We start from the raw sequence: 17,617 nt of genomic DNA on the forward strand, positions 1-17,617 counted from the left end.
ATTTATGAGCTTCTCATGGTCCACTGAGCCGTAGGCTGCTGACAGATCTAATAACATCAGCAGCCCCGCCTTAGTTTTGTCCATCAGAAGAAGCATTTCCGTCCGCAGGTCCACCAGTACACTTTCAGTGCCTTAGTGAGCACTGAAGCCAGATTGTCTTAGGTGTAAAGCTTCCGAGCCTGCCAGATGTTCCTTGCTACCTTACCTATTGTCAATAAAATGGGTACATTCGATATGGCAAGGCATAAAATAAGCAGTGTCGCATAGCAATGTACTATGCAATTCTGTAGGTTTTATAATCAATTGAACACTTGTGTAGCAAAGTTAGCTATTTAAGTTGCCCTCTTCAATGAATGCACACCTCGCCCTGCATTCCTCTTGCCCTCGGTGCACCAGTAATCATCCCTTCCACTAAATTGCCAAAAAGGCATGTATGTTTTTATTTTGCATTTTTAAAGCACTCACAGCTCGGGGGCATCGAGGCGCTGTTACAGGAATATGTTTTAGTTGCGTATTTATAACGCGCTTAATACCCAGAGGTTTTTAAGCGCGGACCGGGGTATCGAACCTGTGTTGCTTCGTGTCGTCTTGTTTCCAAGGTGAGCACGTTGCCACTGAGCTATCCTCCCAGGACGTATGTGTCGCAAGAATTTCTTCTTTTTTTTAAATTGCAACCCACAAGTAATCAGGATGAGACTTGTATGAAGCTTTCTATATACTGTCTGGAAATGACCAGTATAGGTCAACTTTATATCTTCTTAAAAAGACATTCCTGCTCTTCCATTCCTAAAATGAAAGTTGTTACATGATGCATAATTACAGTATTGATACTGTAAAACACTGCATCAGATCCGTGCTTTACATTAAAGTTTAAGTTAGTTTATCTGAATTTAATATTGTCAACTATATTTCATGTTGGTCGGTAAGATGCATCATTTTGACTAGTGAACTTTTGAAAATGTACATGATCAAATGCTTCTGATGGCAAACCTAGTTCTGTAACCTGCAGGTTGCATACATCTTGCAACTGGTGCTAAACCCATGATTAAACCATTGACATTGTGCATTATCACCCTGTTGATTTATAACAGGTACCCTGAAAGTGGGATAACCACAAACTACAATATTTTACCTAGTTTGGCCAGTTCTCTGCCTGCTACGCAATCCACTCTGATTAGTCTCTTTCCTCTTACATAACGAATACACAAAGCAAACTAAATGCTGTGATCAATAGTTCCATCCAGTCTGTACATCTACATATCTACTGCAATACCAAACACTGTTAGCCTCTAGTGCTCGCTTTGCTCTTTGATTGTATTCTATATTACCACCTGCCTTTTATCATATCTATGTGTGTCCATTCATGCAGCTAACCTTTAACATTTTACAGACCCTCATCTACGGCTCGCAAAGTCTTTTCGCAACAGGCGAGTAGATTTTATGAAGGATGTGTAGCAATTACAAGAAATGTTTGAAACTTTTATTTAACATTGACTGTTTGCAGTAAATGTCAAATAAAGGTTTCACTGTGCATAGCTGGCCTCTGAGTGGCAACAGCGTGGCAAACATAGCGCGTTTGTAGTGACATGCAACATTTTACAGAAATCTCATTTTAAATGTGTTGTCCTCAGTTGCTATGGGTCGAATGAATTTCTCATAGGTTGAATATGTAAACTTGGTTAACCGACTTGCAGGTCTCCCTGAAGTTTAAAGAATTTGCAAGGCCCAACTCCTCTCACTAATGTTTTATTTCAGCGGTACGCAAAACTGCTGTATTGTTGCTAATTTCATGTCTTTGGTACAAATAACTTCGGTGACATTAACAATATTAGTACAAAATTGCTAACCAAATGGGCCTGTTTGCTAATGGAAAATATTTTTATTAGCAAACTCTTCTAATCAATTTTTTGAAACTAATGTATGCCTTGTAGGAGTCTCAAATTCGAATAATCCTTAGGGTCCAGACCTGTTTTGTTATTAAGGGATCACTGACTGCTACCTTTTTAACGGAGTTGGGAACCTTACTATCATTAAAAGTCGCATTAATAAGAAGAGTCAGAAACAGTGTAAACGGCTTGCTATTCACAAGAATAAATTTAGAAGGAAGGGTCTCTGCAGCCTATGTGGAGAGTCTCATTGATTTTAGGATCATCAGTTGTCCATCATAAGTAGGCCTAAAAGAGAACTTGGGTCCCCCCAATTGGTCCCATTCCTCCTTAGTCTCTGAGCATATCTCCTGGTTCAACCAACCTGTTTTTTGTGATGTTTATATGGGCTTTGGCAATCGAAGCTGAGAAAGCCTTCTGAATATTTTTTAAATCAGTGTTGGATGGCATAGGTGGGAGTGCCGTAAAAAGGTTTTTCTAGGTCTCGAAAGATCTTGAAAAAAGTCTGTCATTCTTGGAGCTAGTGATTTGGCAGTCAAAGTAATTTATTTTTAACAAGTGAGATCACTGCACAATAAGATTTCTCCAGCGATGTCCACGTAGCCTTACTAGCCTGCGACTGATTTTTTTTTCCCCAGGCTCTTTCAGCCCTTTGTTTTTTTTTCCGGTTCCTCAGAGCTGCCGTGTACCATTTTTGGTTGTTCTCTCTGAGGGTCTTAGCTGTGATGGGCACTACCTGATCCAGAAGGTCAGTTATAGCCCTGTCATATTTCAATACCAAGAGGACAGAGGCGTCCAAATCGGATATGGAATCCATGAGCCCTTTAAGGCAGCACGCCAAGTCCTCTTAACCAATTTAAAAAAAATTCATACTAACAACTGTTCTCAATGTATTTTTTGGTCCGCTATGTAAATAGGAAGAATCGGATTAAACGCAAAAAAAAGATCATTGATCAGACGAAATACACGTTCTGATGTCCAAGGGAACCAGGGTCAGGTTTTTACTAACAACCCAGTCCAACAGTTTGTGTCGGATATTTATGATGAACTTCTAAACCAAGTCTTGAACTGTTGTGTGAGGCAGATAGCTCCAGTATCCTGGAGATTACAATACCATCTGTTAAAGTCTCCCAGCACAAGTGTTGGGTTGTTCAGTTTATTAAAAGACGTCAACATTTCTGAGAGCTCATCACCAAATTTTGGAATGTCATTAGGGGGGCAATAAACAATGATATTCACACAATTATTCGGGAAGGGGGGTGTAATCTTGATTATAATTTCACAGTTTTTGCAACCAGTGGGTGTTTGAAAGAAGTTTAAATCCTCACAGGCCACAATAGCTACTCCCCCTCCCTTACAGCATCTCTGTTCTGGCTAAAGAACGTGTAATCTGATGTGTAGCTAGGTGTATGTTGGGGCAGCTGGAATCACGCAACCAAGTTTCTGTTAGGCACCTTATGTCAATCTGATGGTCCACTATGTACTCATAGTGGAACGCTTATTGTTAACTTCCTCTACTTGGTACAATTCGGAGGCCACCTGCATAGTGCGACAAGGAAAGAGTTCAGTAATTCATGAAAATCTAATTCTTACCTTCAATGAATTGTTGTATGTGCACATGCAAGTTATACCCAGCATGTTAAATATTTGTATGGATCGTATCTATGAAATCTTGACATGGGAAAACGCAACCTACCATTGACTTATTATAACTTTTGCAGTGTCTGGGTACTCATACCTAAATAGTTCAACATTTGTAAAATCTGGTAGGTCTAGGTTGACAGCAAATGATATCCTAGACAAATGTATCGGCTAAGCTTTTTGTACGGTCTAGTTTTAAATTTGTGCATTTTAGCTAAATCTACTATGCATGTAAAAAATGACTATCGAGAACTTATGAAGCAATTTTAGCATGTCTATGATAATATGTAAAGGAAAAAGCGTATCAATAAGAAGAAATGTTGTAAAAAATTGTAAAGCAAGCTGCCCATCTCCCCATCGGACAAGCTTTTGCTTGAAGAGACTATTTTTAGTTGACTTAATGTGCCAGATTTTGTTATATCCCACAACCCCCCCCCCCATCTCAATGGGCAGTGCCTTATAAACCCTCCCAACCCAAACCCCGTACCACAAGTATTTCCTTTACCAGGGAAGGTCGCAATCGCACTTAAACTGAAATTCAATTTACAATTAGCAGAAAATCACAGGTGTTTTTAAAATCATAAGTGGCCGATACCTTCAAACTGAATACTGACATGTCCTCCCTTTAAAGTCAGTCCCCAGAGTGTATGCACGATGTGGAACTTTGTTATTTTTCCAATAATTCTTTGTGGCTAAAATAGAATAGTAATCATATGCGCTGCATAATCGCTTGGGTGTATTCATTAATTTTTCGGCTCACTAAGAGGTGGGAATATACCAACTGAAAAAACTCACAAAATATGATTCCCATAGGAGTGAAATGTATTCCTAGGAACTTCCCGACTCAGCAGTAGTCTATGGATTTTGAAGGATGAATGTCGAATGATGGATTAACACTGTATCTAAAGGAAGGGCGAGAGTAGTATACACCGTTACTTAAAATCGTCCTTTTACAAAGGCTATGATGCACAATCGATTTAGAAGGCCTCCGGAGTGAAAACAGATTACTTGGTACGGATAGAGAAAAGAGAAGGTGCCTGTCTCGGGAAGATAGCTCAGGGGCAACGTGCTCGCCTTGGAAGCAAGGCGACACGGAGCAACACAGGTTCGAACCCCGGGTCCGCGCTTAGAAACCTCTGGGTATTAAGCGCATTATAAATAACCTATCATATCATATACCACAGAAATATCTGCCTTTAAAATGATTTAGGGTAAAGGGGAGGCATGATCTTAAAGGATTTGACTTGATCATACATGAAATGCCAACAGCAGGTGCAGCACTGCCACATTTCCAAAGAACATGACTTTAGAAACTAACAAATCGCTCTAACATGTCACATAGGTAATTTGCATATTAAAATGTTTGGAGTCCACATTTAAGAAAGAATATCCATGAAAACAATTCATTTACAGTGTCTTATGTCTACATACTCGAGAAGAAGCAACAAGAGGATTTTTACCTCACAGAAACTTAACAAAAATTATAAAGTATCGTTTTACTAAAAAGTAATAACTCACCTTAGTTTAGCAGAACGGAGAATTCTAGTCAATGACACACAATTTCCTGTCATGACCCCTTTTCCAACTGTTGGAATTACACTTTTACGGCAAGCAACATACAGGGCACACGCCAACCAATGCTCCACTTCCCCCTGAGAAAAAAAACAAAAACACTTCTAGTGAGTATGTTTTTTTGCATAATAAAAAGCAGCACATCTAAACAAGCTGCTTACTTCCAATTCAATTCTGGATTCTCACCCAATTCCAAAAGTGATCAAATTGAACTACTGCAACAGTCTCCAGGTAGCTCAGGAGGCACCAGTAGGTCCTTAGTTGACAGCCCTCTGGCCAATTAAATATTACTGCTCTCCCGACAGTGCCACAACAAACTAAAATGCCTAAAGGCACAGGATTTACATGCGAGCACATGGACTACGAATGATTAATTGTAATGAAAAACATCCAGCCCAAGAATCCTTTCCTTGGACAGACACCTCCAGAAAGGAACAGGGATGCAAAAGGTAGCAGACGGAGCATAAAGGCCCGAAGCGCAACAGAGCGTTAGGGACCATGTCAGAGGTTGACCCTTACAATGAAATGAAAGAGAAAGAATACATACACAATTCCCAAAATATACTGCCAATTGCCTGGACGGCAGTAAAAAATGCCAAACGGGATGCACGTTTCAAAGCAAATATGGGTTGCCACTAGACTAGAGCCTTAACATTATAATCCTTTGCCAAACAGGCATTTTATCGGAACGTTCTGTGAAGAATCCGGACTATGTTTTACAGTTGAACACACGCTTGACACCTGCAAGCAACGAGCCTTGTGAGTGTGACTGGAGCGAACGTGTGCAGTAGAAAGGATAAGACTGCGAATATGGCAGAATTAGGTGTTCAGGGTTGTTTCTACATGTCCTCATTCAGGAGTAGCTTGGAAGAAAAAAAGGGCGTTATAATAATTCATGGTTGTGTTCAGATCAGGCACAGCAGAGCATAATGAAATGCCTAATACGTGGAAGAATGATTCATAGAAACTATTTTAAACTGCTCCAAACAACCGGGTGGCAGGCCTGCAGGGCACTACAATTTCTCCCGTTCGCCATTTAAGCTTTTGCAAAGAGAAATTAAAAACTTTGCAACTGTGAGCTATCCTCGCGATTCGTCAGTGGCTGATTAATGGAATGGCTGCGTACTTCTATAGCATTGTATACAGAGGCAGGGGGCCCTTCTAGAGTGGAAGTGTCTTATGAAAGACATTTTACGTGGAAATGTGGCTGATTGTTTCCCGGTCTGCTTTTGTAATGTTGAGAATGCAACCAATCCAAGCAGTTCTTGACTGCACCCTTAACGTTCGGAATGGCCAACGGGAGGTCAATAACGATCTTCATGGCTTATATTGTCTGAGGCCTGTGAAAATAATCCACAGATTCACGCAATATGTGATCAAACCAAACGGAGTTAGGACTCCATAAAACCTTATTATCTGTGGGAAACCCAATTATTGAGGAAATGAGCTATGTGTGGCAATGGCACTTTTCGTGGTCAAAAAGTGAGAATTGCTCTCGACATTGAAAACAACTGAAGAGAAACGATATTTCAAAACACGAACGCAAGCGCCATGCACACACGAAACTGAGCACATTAATTCGATCCCTCCTTGTAGAGCAGCAGCCAAAACAGATCATTGTCACCAGGAAGGGAATGCTGGACCCCACTGGAGGTACATTTGTTGGATTTCCCATACATTGTCATTAAGGGCTCTGAGCTGCAGCTGCCATTCCAGGCCTGCTTGAAGATAGAGAAGTTTGGAGGCTTGTTCTTGAAGGCCAAGCACCAGATGGTTCTGTTCAATCTGTATGACGACTGGCTGAAGACCATTTCCCCCTACACGGTAGGGATCCGCAGGGATGGCTGAAATGAGCAGGCTTTCTATTCACACAAGGATCAGACACTGCGTGGAAATGGGGCCAAGTGGAGAGGCAAACATCAAAGGCATGTATTGCATTTTAATCATCATTTATATAGCGCCCTTTCCCAATGTGTATGGCCTCTATGCACATTGTGGTTGGAACGCCCTCAGGGACCAAAGTCCATGTGTGGGAGATTTTAGGAGTTCATTTTTAAGATGCGTGTGTGCATTTCTCCAGGTTAGGAGTTATGTGGGATGGCTAGGCTCCAGTAAATAGCCCAGAGTTCAAGCACGTGGGCGGGTGCTGTTGGTGGTTTAGGATAGAGTGCTAGTACCGGAGACTCCCAGCTAGACTGACATTTTTCATAGTTTGTCGCTGTATACAAATGGCACAAGGCAACTCAGGGCTTTTCACTGTGGACGATGCAGCAAGCTTCTAGACCGGAATTGCATAGCCATAGCTGCATGCTATGTTGCATTGATGGGTGGCCGCGCCTGCGGCCTGTATCCACAGACGTGGTGCAATGTATACATACCGTAAACTCGGGTAGAGTTAATATTCAATGTAATTTTCCTAGGTCCAATGCGATTGGCTAGTCTCGCCAGTTGTGGTCTCCCTAGATTGCGAGCCTGAGTAGTGGGAGAGGGGGACAGGGGAGCAGTGTACGATCGTCTGGGGTTGAGGGTAGCGAATTTATCACGGTGTGCCGCTACAAACGCTGCCTGCATTTGTGGAGGTGTGGGTGGATAGGTGTGTTGTCGTGTTTGGGTCAGTGTTTCTGTGTGTTTATCAACTGTATAGAGTGCAAGAAGGTTTCAAGAGGGAGGGAAGAGCCAGGTTTTGAGGGCCTTTCTGAATGCCAAGCGATTATCAATTTTGCAGATGTACAGCAGCAGAGTTCAAGACGATCGCCATTTGGATGGAGAGGGAGGATCAGCCCGGTCTGGTGCGGTTGTAGTGTGGGACTACTAGCAGAGATGCTTTCCTGGATCAGAGTGTCCTTGAGTGGTGGTAGCGAGCAAGTTTGTCTTGGCGGAATTCCGGTCGGTGTTGTGGATGGCACAGTGCATAATGCACCTGGCTTTGGGGGTGGTTGTTAGTGTAGGGCTGATGTGTTCTCTTGGAGGGAGGTTAATGAGCAGGCGGGCTGCAGCGTTTTGGATTCTTTGCAGTTTTCTTAGCTGAAATGTTGATACGCCTAGATAAAGGCAGTTTGCATAGTCTATGCAAGAGAGTATGATGGCACCTTCCCAGACCCCTTCAAAGTAGCGCATTTCAAATCCCTGCTGAAAAAAGCTGGTGTCGACCCCCTCCAGCCAATCAGTGACAGGCCATCTCCAATACCAGAATCTTGATGAGATTCATCGACTGATCTGCCTACTCTCAACTCAAACTCTTCGCTGAATCCAACAACCTAGTAGATCCCGATCCGTCTGGCTTCCGGCCTCACCATGCAACTGAAACCACAATGATCTTGATCCGGGACAAGAGAAATACAGAATGGTATCTGAAAAAGATCTCAGGACCGCCTGTCCCCAAATAACCAATAGGGCCAATTCTGTTATAAGTTATTTATCTTTATAATATTGTGAGCACACTGCCCTTCATCCGGTGTAGTAGATCTAAAATGTAACGATGTACAATTAATCTGTGTGTTTACAAACAGAAAAATAATAAAGAATAGTCATTTTCATTTAACAAGGTAATTTTCTGATCAGATCAAAAAAATTGAAAATTATAGGAGAAAATCATCAAAGTTACACTTCCGACAGAGCCATTAGCAACACGTGTTTTCACCTGAAGTGTGATCCCTTGGTTGTGGGGAATAGAGCAAGTATAAATCTGAAGATAAAAGAGCGGAGGATTAACAGGTAAAATAGAAATTCTGGTAAGTTACTAAACCCCCAACAACCAAGATGTAATGTAGAGGGGAGTGCTGAAATAAAGGTAATTATGGATATAGTGTAAAGTTACCTGAAAGAATTGTAATACTGATCGAGGCCATAAAAGAAAAATTGCAAAAAAAAGTCCTGCATTATTCGGGACAAACCCTGTTAAATTGAGAATAAAAGCAAAAAGTTGTGCGCGTGTCTATTAGCCAACATGAGATTCATGCCACAAAAAGTTAAAATATTATGATAATTACCCAGTGAGTACAATCGAATTGAGGGCAATAATCAAGTGCGGATCCTCACAGAGGGCATGGGTCAAACACTGTATAGAGCAACCATGGAAACCACTGCAGCGGTGTAATCGCTAATAAAGGAAATGTTTTACTCGACGTGTACGGCGTGGTACGTAAATAGTCATATATATGCCGCAAATGGAATGTGACAGTAATAGCACAAGGCATAAATTAGTTTTCAAAAATTGATTAGCAGTTTGGTAATTACATTTTTCTTGATCAGCAAACAAACCAATTTGATTAGCAATTTTGTACTAATGTTTTCAATGCCACCAGAAGATAATTGTACCCAAGATATAAAATGAGCAACAATACAGCAGTTTTGTATACATTAGTAAGATAAGTCAGGCCTTGCAAATTCTTTCTGTAAAATGGTACTTGCCACCACAAACACACTTTAGTTTGGCACACTGCAGCCACCCAGAGGCCAGCCATGCACAGTGAAACCTTTATTTGACATTTACAGTAAACAAAGTAAAGTTTAAATAAAAGTTCCCAACATACCCTGCAAATGGTACCTGCCCTTCTTAAAATCTACTCGACTATGTGAGTGGGCAAAAATACTTTGCGAGCCCTGGCTGAGTGTCTGTAAAAAGGTTAGCTGCATGAATGGACAAATAAATAGATATGATAAAAAGGCTCTGAAAACAGTCAGCTCTCTCTACTGCAGGTGCAAATATATAATGCAATCATAATCATACAGCAAAGTGAGATCTGGAGGCCAACTACACTGTACAGTTCTGCAGTAGGTCTGTAGATGTACAGACTGGATGAAAGTATTCATCGCTACTTTAAGTAAATATGATTCATTATGTAAAAGACTAAGCAGAGTGGATGGTGTAGCAGGCAGAGAACTAGGCAGAATATTGTAGTTTGCAGCCATCTCACTTTCAGGGTAGTGGGTATAAACCAACATGGTACGATAGGATGTCAAACATTATGGGATAATCTCATGGGTTGAGCACAAGTTGTAAGCTGTATGTAACCAGCAGGCCACAGGACTAGGTTTGCCATCAAAGTATTTGGCCGTGTGGTCATGTACATTTTCAAAAGTGTCCACTAGTCAATATGGTGCATCTTCCCCATCAAAATGAAATGTAGTTGACACTGATATTTAGATACACTTCACTGTAAAGCATGGAGACAATGCAGTGTTTTACATCAGCAATACTGTAATTATGCATTATGTAACCTATTAGATTTTTACAAGAGGAATTGAAAGCCTTTTTAAAAAAAATAACTAAAATACAGGTCTTTGGCAGAGAGGATACAGTTAGCTTAATAACAGTATTATCCTGATTATTTCTGGTTTGCAATTATTAGAAAAATAAAGTGCAGCACTCCCACAAAGGCCTTTTGGCACATGAGTGAAGGGGATAATTACTGCTGCACTCTCTCCATTAGCCCCCTTTGAAATTGCATTGAACAGATAGGGGGTGGAGAGCTCTGAAAGCAAGAGAGTAATGCAGGGTGAGCTGTGCTTTCATTAAACAGCGTAACTTAAATAGCTAACTTTGCTAAGCAAGTGCCAATTTAATTAGCAAACCTACAGAATTGCATGCAAGAGCGGAATGCAGGGTGAGCTGTGCTTTCATTAAACAGCGTAACTTAAATAGCTAACTTTGCTAAGCAAGTGCCAATTTAATTAGCAAACCTACAGAATTGCATAGCAAATTGCTCCGCGCCACTGATTATTTTAGGCCTTGTAGCCATAAAGCTTACTTGAAGAATCTGTGAAGTGATATTTTATTCATGAGTTCAAGCGATCGCCAATGCGAGAAAAGCCACCGGCTTGTGCCCGTGATGTGAAATGTATACGTAGCTATGGTAACTGGGTGTAGTGATCGAAGACGGACCACTGAAACAACCTGGACTCCAAAGAGTACAGAAAGAGGACTGTATTCACGGCCAAACTGCTTCTGAGATGCATAAGAATGGTTATACCAGCTAAAGTGACGCTCAGGCAATAAATCGTGACGGAAAGTGATATTAGTCATGAACCTGAATTAGTGCCCAACAGTACAAGATATAGAATGAAAACACCTGTTGTGGGTAAACATAATTCATAGGAGCACAATCTAAAGCAGAGACGAATATTATTAAAGATTAACATAAATTCTCAGGTATCCCATTGACAAACAATAGTTTTCAATTAGAACTTATAAACACTGAGGCTGTACTAATAAATGTAAGCTCCTACCATGTATAATATAGATTGACAATTATAATATAAATTGACAAGATGAAAAATCAAGGAATCAATGTTCCATGGTAAAATGGGCAAGTGAACAGACAAATGCTCTAATAATTAACAAAAAGCTTAACTTGCTGAATCTAACAAAAACGAAACATTCTTTCGAGATACAATATACAGGACAAGGTATATAAAAATCAAATCAAGTGATTCTGTAATCTAAAGAGTAGAATCTGATGTATATAGATGATTAGGGAGTCAGTCGACATGACTGATATAGAGAAGGAAGTGAGCAAAGTAAATTGCACAATCTCATTGGAAACATTGTACGTTAAACTCCTCGTTCATGCCTCTAGAATGAACTGTGTCTACAAATGGATCCAATGAATCTCTTTTTATGCAGGCTTCTTTAAATTTGGTACCCCCCCGAGTCGGGGTGTGAACCACTTCCAATATGTCGAATCTAATCTGGGACAACGTGTCTGTTCCTTAAAACGTATCGCCACAGGGGATTTGCCATTTTGTGTTCTTAGGTTAGATTTATGTTCAAGCCATCACTCCCTGGCCGATCTGTTAGTTTATCCCACATATAATAGTCCACAGGGGCATTTAATGGCATAGAGGACGGCTGTGCTGTTGCACGTGGCAAAGACTCTAAGTAGTATCTTCTGTCCAGTATGGGGGATGTTGGATCGAGTTCCCTTTAATCACATGGCTGCAATTACTCCATTGTAGACAGGGAAACCTACCTTTTTTTCCGTGTAGCAAATGTCCTCGGTTTGTCTGGTGGACTCTTCTTGGCTTTAATCAACCTATCTCTCAAGTTTCCGCCCCTCTTGTAGGCCATCTTCGGTGGCTCAGGGAAGAGCTTAAGGAGTAACAGATCATGGTGTAAGTGCTTTCCAATTTCTCGTTCTAATTCTTCTCAGATGTACCCTCTGTCTGGAGAATTCAGATATATATAGTAAAGGTATCCTTTTATCTTTAGGTATTTGGTGTAGTAAACGTCTCTAGAGATCTAGTCTTCCTTGACTCTTGCTTTCGTCAAGGTTTTAGTCAGGTATCCTCTGTCAGAAAATTTCTTTTGAAGTGCTTCATATTCATTCTCTAGAGTGACGTCAGTTGTGATTCTCTTGATACGCAGGAATTGGCTATATGGTAGACTGCATACTAGTTGCCTAGGATGGAAACTTGCATAGTGCAGAATGCTGTTATCAGTTGGTTTGTGGCACACCTTAGTTTCTAACCCAGTGTTGGGGAGGATGAGTTCTACATCAAGAAAATGCAAATAAGGGAACCCTATTTCAAGTGTACATTTTATCCTGGAATGTATGTTGTTAAAACAACTGTGAAAGTTGTTAAGTTCAGCTTTTGAGCCTTTCCAAATTCCAAAAATGTCATAGATAAAACATTTCCAGATTAACAAGTGTAGGATCCATCTTGGGTTGTCCAGTATATGTTGTTTCGAGGCGATACATGAAAAGGATTGCATATGATGGAGCCATGGCTGAGCCCATTGCCATACCCAAGATCTATTTATTGTTACACCTGAATTAGTTATGGAGGAGAATGTAGAGTATCTCTATAATGAACTGTTTGTCACCTCTAACTCCTTCTGTGTTCAGTATAAGCAATTCATTTGCCTCAAGACCATCCTGGTGTGGACTAGACATGTAAAGGCTTCCCACATATAAAGCAAAAAGCACATAGTCGGTGGAGATCCCATCCATCTCTGCCAGTTTGTTGAGGAAGTCTGGCGTGTCTTTTTTTAGGTATGTATCTGTGGTTTGAACATGGGGCTGTAGTATTTTGTCCACATAAATCGCCAAAGGGTCGAATATGCTTTCCGTTCCAGCTACTATTGGTCTGAAGGGAGGTATGGCTGCAGGTTTATGAATCTTGGATAAGGCGTAAAAGATTGAAGTTATAGGGAATTTATTGATCAGAAATTCCATGGTTTTAAGTGAGATCCATTCATTGGCTTCAGCTTTCTCCAATGTGGTTTTGATGATTTCTTTGATTTCCAGGTTTGGTTACCTGTCCAGTAGCATGTATGTGTTTTTGTCAGTAAGTCTGTACAGCTGGTGTACTAGAAGGAGGAATAACTATAGCTCCTCCTTTATCCGCTGGTTTGACGATTAGACTCGGTCTTGAGTCAGACTCTAAATAAGTTTGAGTTATTTGTTTTTGATGTTCATAGGTGTTTTCCTAAATTCACTTTGTTCATTTGTTTGATCACTTCATGTTCAAATAGATTAAGAGCTATGTTATTGAAGCTGGGATTGAACTAACTCTTTGGACGCAGTTCCAGATAATCCATCGGAGTAAAATCTTGATCTTCCAAGTGTTGAAGTTCAAAGAACATCTTTAAACGCATTTTTCGTAATAGTTTCTGAAGATTAATTTTCTTTGTAAGTAAATTGGAGTTAAATGTGGGTATAAATGACACTCATTAAGAAGTCTCAATTGTTGATTGGTAAGGGGTTTGCTTGGGATGTTACATTTTAGATCTACTGCACCTGAAGAAGAAAGTGTTCTTCCCGAAATGCGTTGTGCTCAGAATATTGAAAAGATAAAGAAGAACTGAATTGGCTCTATTGAATTATTTTTGTAAAATGTATGCATTTCAATTGCTATACTAATCACTGACTGATTTTCAGCACAAAGGTGTGCAGGGGACGGGAGTGCCATTCCAGACAGCATTCTGTATTTTTCAGAGAAGCGTAAACACGAGTCCTAGAGTGTGAACGGCAAGTCCTAGTACACGGCACCCAAGAAGCAAAAGAGGCGATGCTCACGGCGCAAGACGCCCTTAGCAACCTATCTCTAGATAATGCACGAACGGCCCACCAATTAGTTTGAAGCCAAATATATGAACGGGGCGACAAACGCTAACAAGACTCTGGCCTGGTTAGAGAGATGCGAACAAAGCAGGGGACATGTACGGGCCATTAGATCTCCAGATGGAACACTGCTGACAGAAGACTGACACTGTCGAGGCATTCACCGACTAATACAAAAATCTCTACACCCCACCCACTGAGAACCTGCCAGTTGAACCCTCACGCTACCTCGACCGAATCGAGATTCCGATACTCCCACAGCACCAATCAGATCTCCTGAATGCTGACATCACCAACCCCGAGGTGCAAGAAGCGCTGGCACAGCTCCAGTTCGGGAAAACTCCAGGCCCCAACGGGTTCCCAACGGAAACATGGAAATGCCTCGGTGGCACACTATCTACCCACATGCACCGCATGTTCCTATGCAGCAGAGAGCTAGGAGCACTCCCCCCAGACCTCAGGAAGGCATACACAAGCCTGGAAAACCCCCGGAGGAATGTGCCTCCTACCGCCCGATATCCCTGATCAACGGCGAGGCCAAGGTCCTCGTCAGAACACTTGCCAATAGACTACTGCAGTTGATTGAGACCCTCGTCCACCCGGACCAATGTGGATTCATGCCCAATAAATCAACTCGAATGAACTTACGTAGAGTCCAACTGGCGCTGAGCAGAACGAAAGAAATACCAGCCCCACTCGCCCTACTGAAAAGGCGTTTGACTCTGTGGGGTGGGAAGCTCTGTGGGCGATCATGGCTAGGATGAACCTGGGGCAGACATTTACATCATGGGTAAAACTTCTTTATGCATCCCCGGAAGCCACGGTGAGGGTGAATGGCAGGTCTTCCAAATCATTTCCCTTGGGTAGGGGCACGAGGCAGGGGTGCCCGCTATCCTCACTCCTCTTCCTCCTGGCCATTGAACCGCTAGCAATTGAGCTTAGAGCCAATACCAACAAGGGGGAGAGGACCGCCTTTCGCTCTATGCGGATGACCGTCTCATATACCTCAGTAACCCATGCGTCTCATGCCCGGCTGTCTCCCTCATTCTCAGGGAATATCAGAATTTTGCGGGCCTAAAGGTTAATGAAGCCAAAACCATTTTCTTCCCGATTCAGGGGGGCGAGTCTGCGATCCCGGAGACCTGCCCATTCCATGTCTCTATTAAGGAATTTAAATACCTGGGTATACGGCTTGACCCGACACTCGAGGAGTATTCCCGACTTAATCTACAACCAGTAATTGAGCGGTTCACCAGAGACACCCCCCCATTGGCAATCACTTCCCCTATCGCTAATGGGTAGAGCCGCGCTATTCAAAATGGTGACCCTCCCCAGGCTGTTGTATGTCCTTCAGAAAGCCCCATTCCTCATCCCCCGAGAAACCTTTGCATTCATTGACAAGTACCTACACACACTGCTATGGGGTGGGAAACAATCCCGGATCGCCCTTGACAAGCTCCAGAGATCAGTATGGGAGGGAGGCATCGGTTTACCCTGCATTCGCACCTATTACCTTGCAATACAGATAGGAGTGGTAAACGACTGGATGCACGCAGACCCCACATTGCCACACATCCGTATCGAACTGGAGATCATGGTCCTGTTAACACCGCTGCAAATCCTTTACGCCACCCATGCCCAACTCCCGGCGCTGCCCAAAATGACCCACCATATTCATCGCGCCTGGCTAGACGCACACAAACTAATCGGCTGGAAAGGACAGCCAACGCTATCACAACCCATATGGCACAATGCGCTCCTCCCGGAAATAGTGAGAATGGGCTCCTTTGGTCACTGGCATGCAAAAGGAATACACACACTAGCACAGGCGATACATGGGGGTCGCCTCCTGGGCTTTGAGACCATCCAAGAACAATTCGACCTGGCACCCATTGACCGGTTTCGGCACGCGCAACTAGCCCACGCTATCCGCACCCAATTCCCCGATACGACAATCCTACCCCCCTGCTCCCCCATCGAGACCAATATCCTCCCGCAACGCATCTCCTCTAAGGTCACCTCCACTCTTTACCAGGCCCTCAACTCCTTCGGGGCTACACAGCTAGACAAGCTCAAAGCAAAGTGGGAAAGGGACGTAGGTCACCTTGAACCTGAAGATTGGGTTGATGCATTAATGTCTCCTAGAGAAATTGGTATGGAATCCAAGCTTAGGCTAATACAAATACTCCATCGCGCATACCACTCACGTGCTGTAATGGTCAGATGGGGTGGACTAGAAGACGGGACATGCGTTCGATGCAAAAATGAACCTGCCACCTTCTACCACATGATATGGGACTGTCGGGTGTTACAGGCCTTCTAGGAGGACTGTATTAGTACAATCTCTGCCGCCCTGGCGACACCAATCCCCAGGGATCCCAAAATGGTTCTCTTAGGCATCTGGGGTGAAGTAGACCTGTCAAAATATGGGAAAATGTTTCTTGCAATCGCGTTGGGGGCAGGCAAAAGACTTATTGCAGTTAATTGGGGATCTGCCGACCCACTGTGCCTGAACCGTTGGAGTAACGAGCTGGACAGGTGCGCAGCTTCAGAGCGCCGGATTTTAATGCACGGGGCTGCCCCTGTAAATTTGAAAAAATATGGGGTAAATGGCTAGAAGCTCACTGAGATCCGCATGTGGGGTTAGATCAATATCACTGTTAGCATTGGTTACCTGCCTTGTTTTGTTATTGTCTTATGGTCCTCGGCCTTATGGGCTTCTTCTAACTGTTATTAATGCTATGCTGCCTTATCCTATGTATGCCGATGATCCAGGTTTGTTTTTCTATGTTGTATTGTTCAAACGCAATAAACAGAGTTATAAAAAAATAAAAAAATGCATTTGGATGTTGAATACAAGTCAGGGCCTCTTTTCCAGGGATTTCCTCCACCATCAACCGCCTGGTTCCTTTTGCAGCTACGAAAAGATTGATAATCACCATGCACACCTAGTCCTCATTTATATTTTTGCATATAGGAGAATAGCTCTGAGTAATTAGTTGGACAGTCGAGTGAAATATGAGGTGCAGGGGAGAGGTGCTCAGCCTTGGTATCTAGGCTGGGAAAAATACATGAACAAATGGTTTCCTGATTAAGGAAACCTGCGTCCCCTGCACACTATCAACAAGGGCAATGGCCCGTATAGAGTTTTTAAGGGTACAACTAGTAACCTTATTGTTTTTTACAGGGTTTGGTTCTTAATTTCAGTAAGTTTCTGTGCTTTGCTAAGACTGCAAAATATTCTGAAGTGTCTCAATTAATACTGCCAATTCAGAAAAACAGTAATTTATTCCGATTTTTAACAAAAAAACAGTCAAAGTAGAATCTGGCCCAATGCGTTTCGAGTATCAATTTTCACTCTTCATCAGGGGCAACCTGTTCTGTATTCTTTACATTAAGTATAAGCACTGAAGAAAAAATAAATTAAATTAATAATCTAATATTCATATTAAT

General features: G+C 42.2%; 1 protein-coding gene across 3 annotated transcripts in view; it reads right to left on the bottom strand.

Annotated features, from left to right (window-relative positions):
• RBL1 (RB transcriptional corepressor like 1) overlaps nt 1-17,617 on the bottom strand; it is a 1,112,731-nt gene that overhangs the window by 1,034,907 nt on the left and 60,207 nt on the right. Inside the window, exon 2 of one of the 3 annotated variants that reach the window (XM_069652118.1) lies at nt 5,046-5,179. The exons of 1 other annotated variant lie outside the window; for it this stretch is intronic. In XM_069652118.1, coding sequence (XP_069508219.1) covers nt 5,046-5,179 — 134 coding nt within the window. Of the gene's footprint in view, nt 1-5,045; nt 5,182-17,617 lie in introns of those variants that run through there. One more of the 3 variants, XM_069652120.1, reaches the window with a different exon arrangement.

This window comes from Ambystoma mexicanum, chromosome 3p (genome assembly GCF_040938575.1).
Source record: "Ambystoma mexicanum isolate Mex_15411 chromosome 3p, UKY_AmexF1_1, whole genome shotgun sequence".
In the NCBI taxonomy this organism is placed as follows: Eukaryota; Metazoa; Chordata; class Amphibia; order Caudata; family Ambystomatidae; genus Ambystoma; species Ambystoma mexicanum.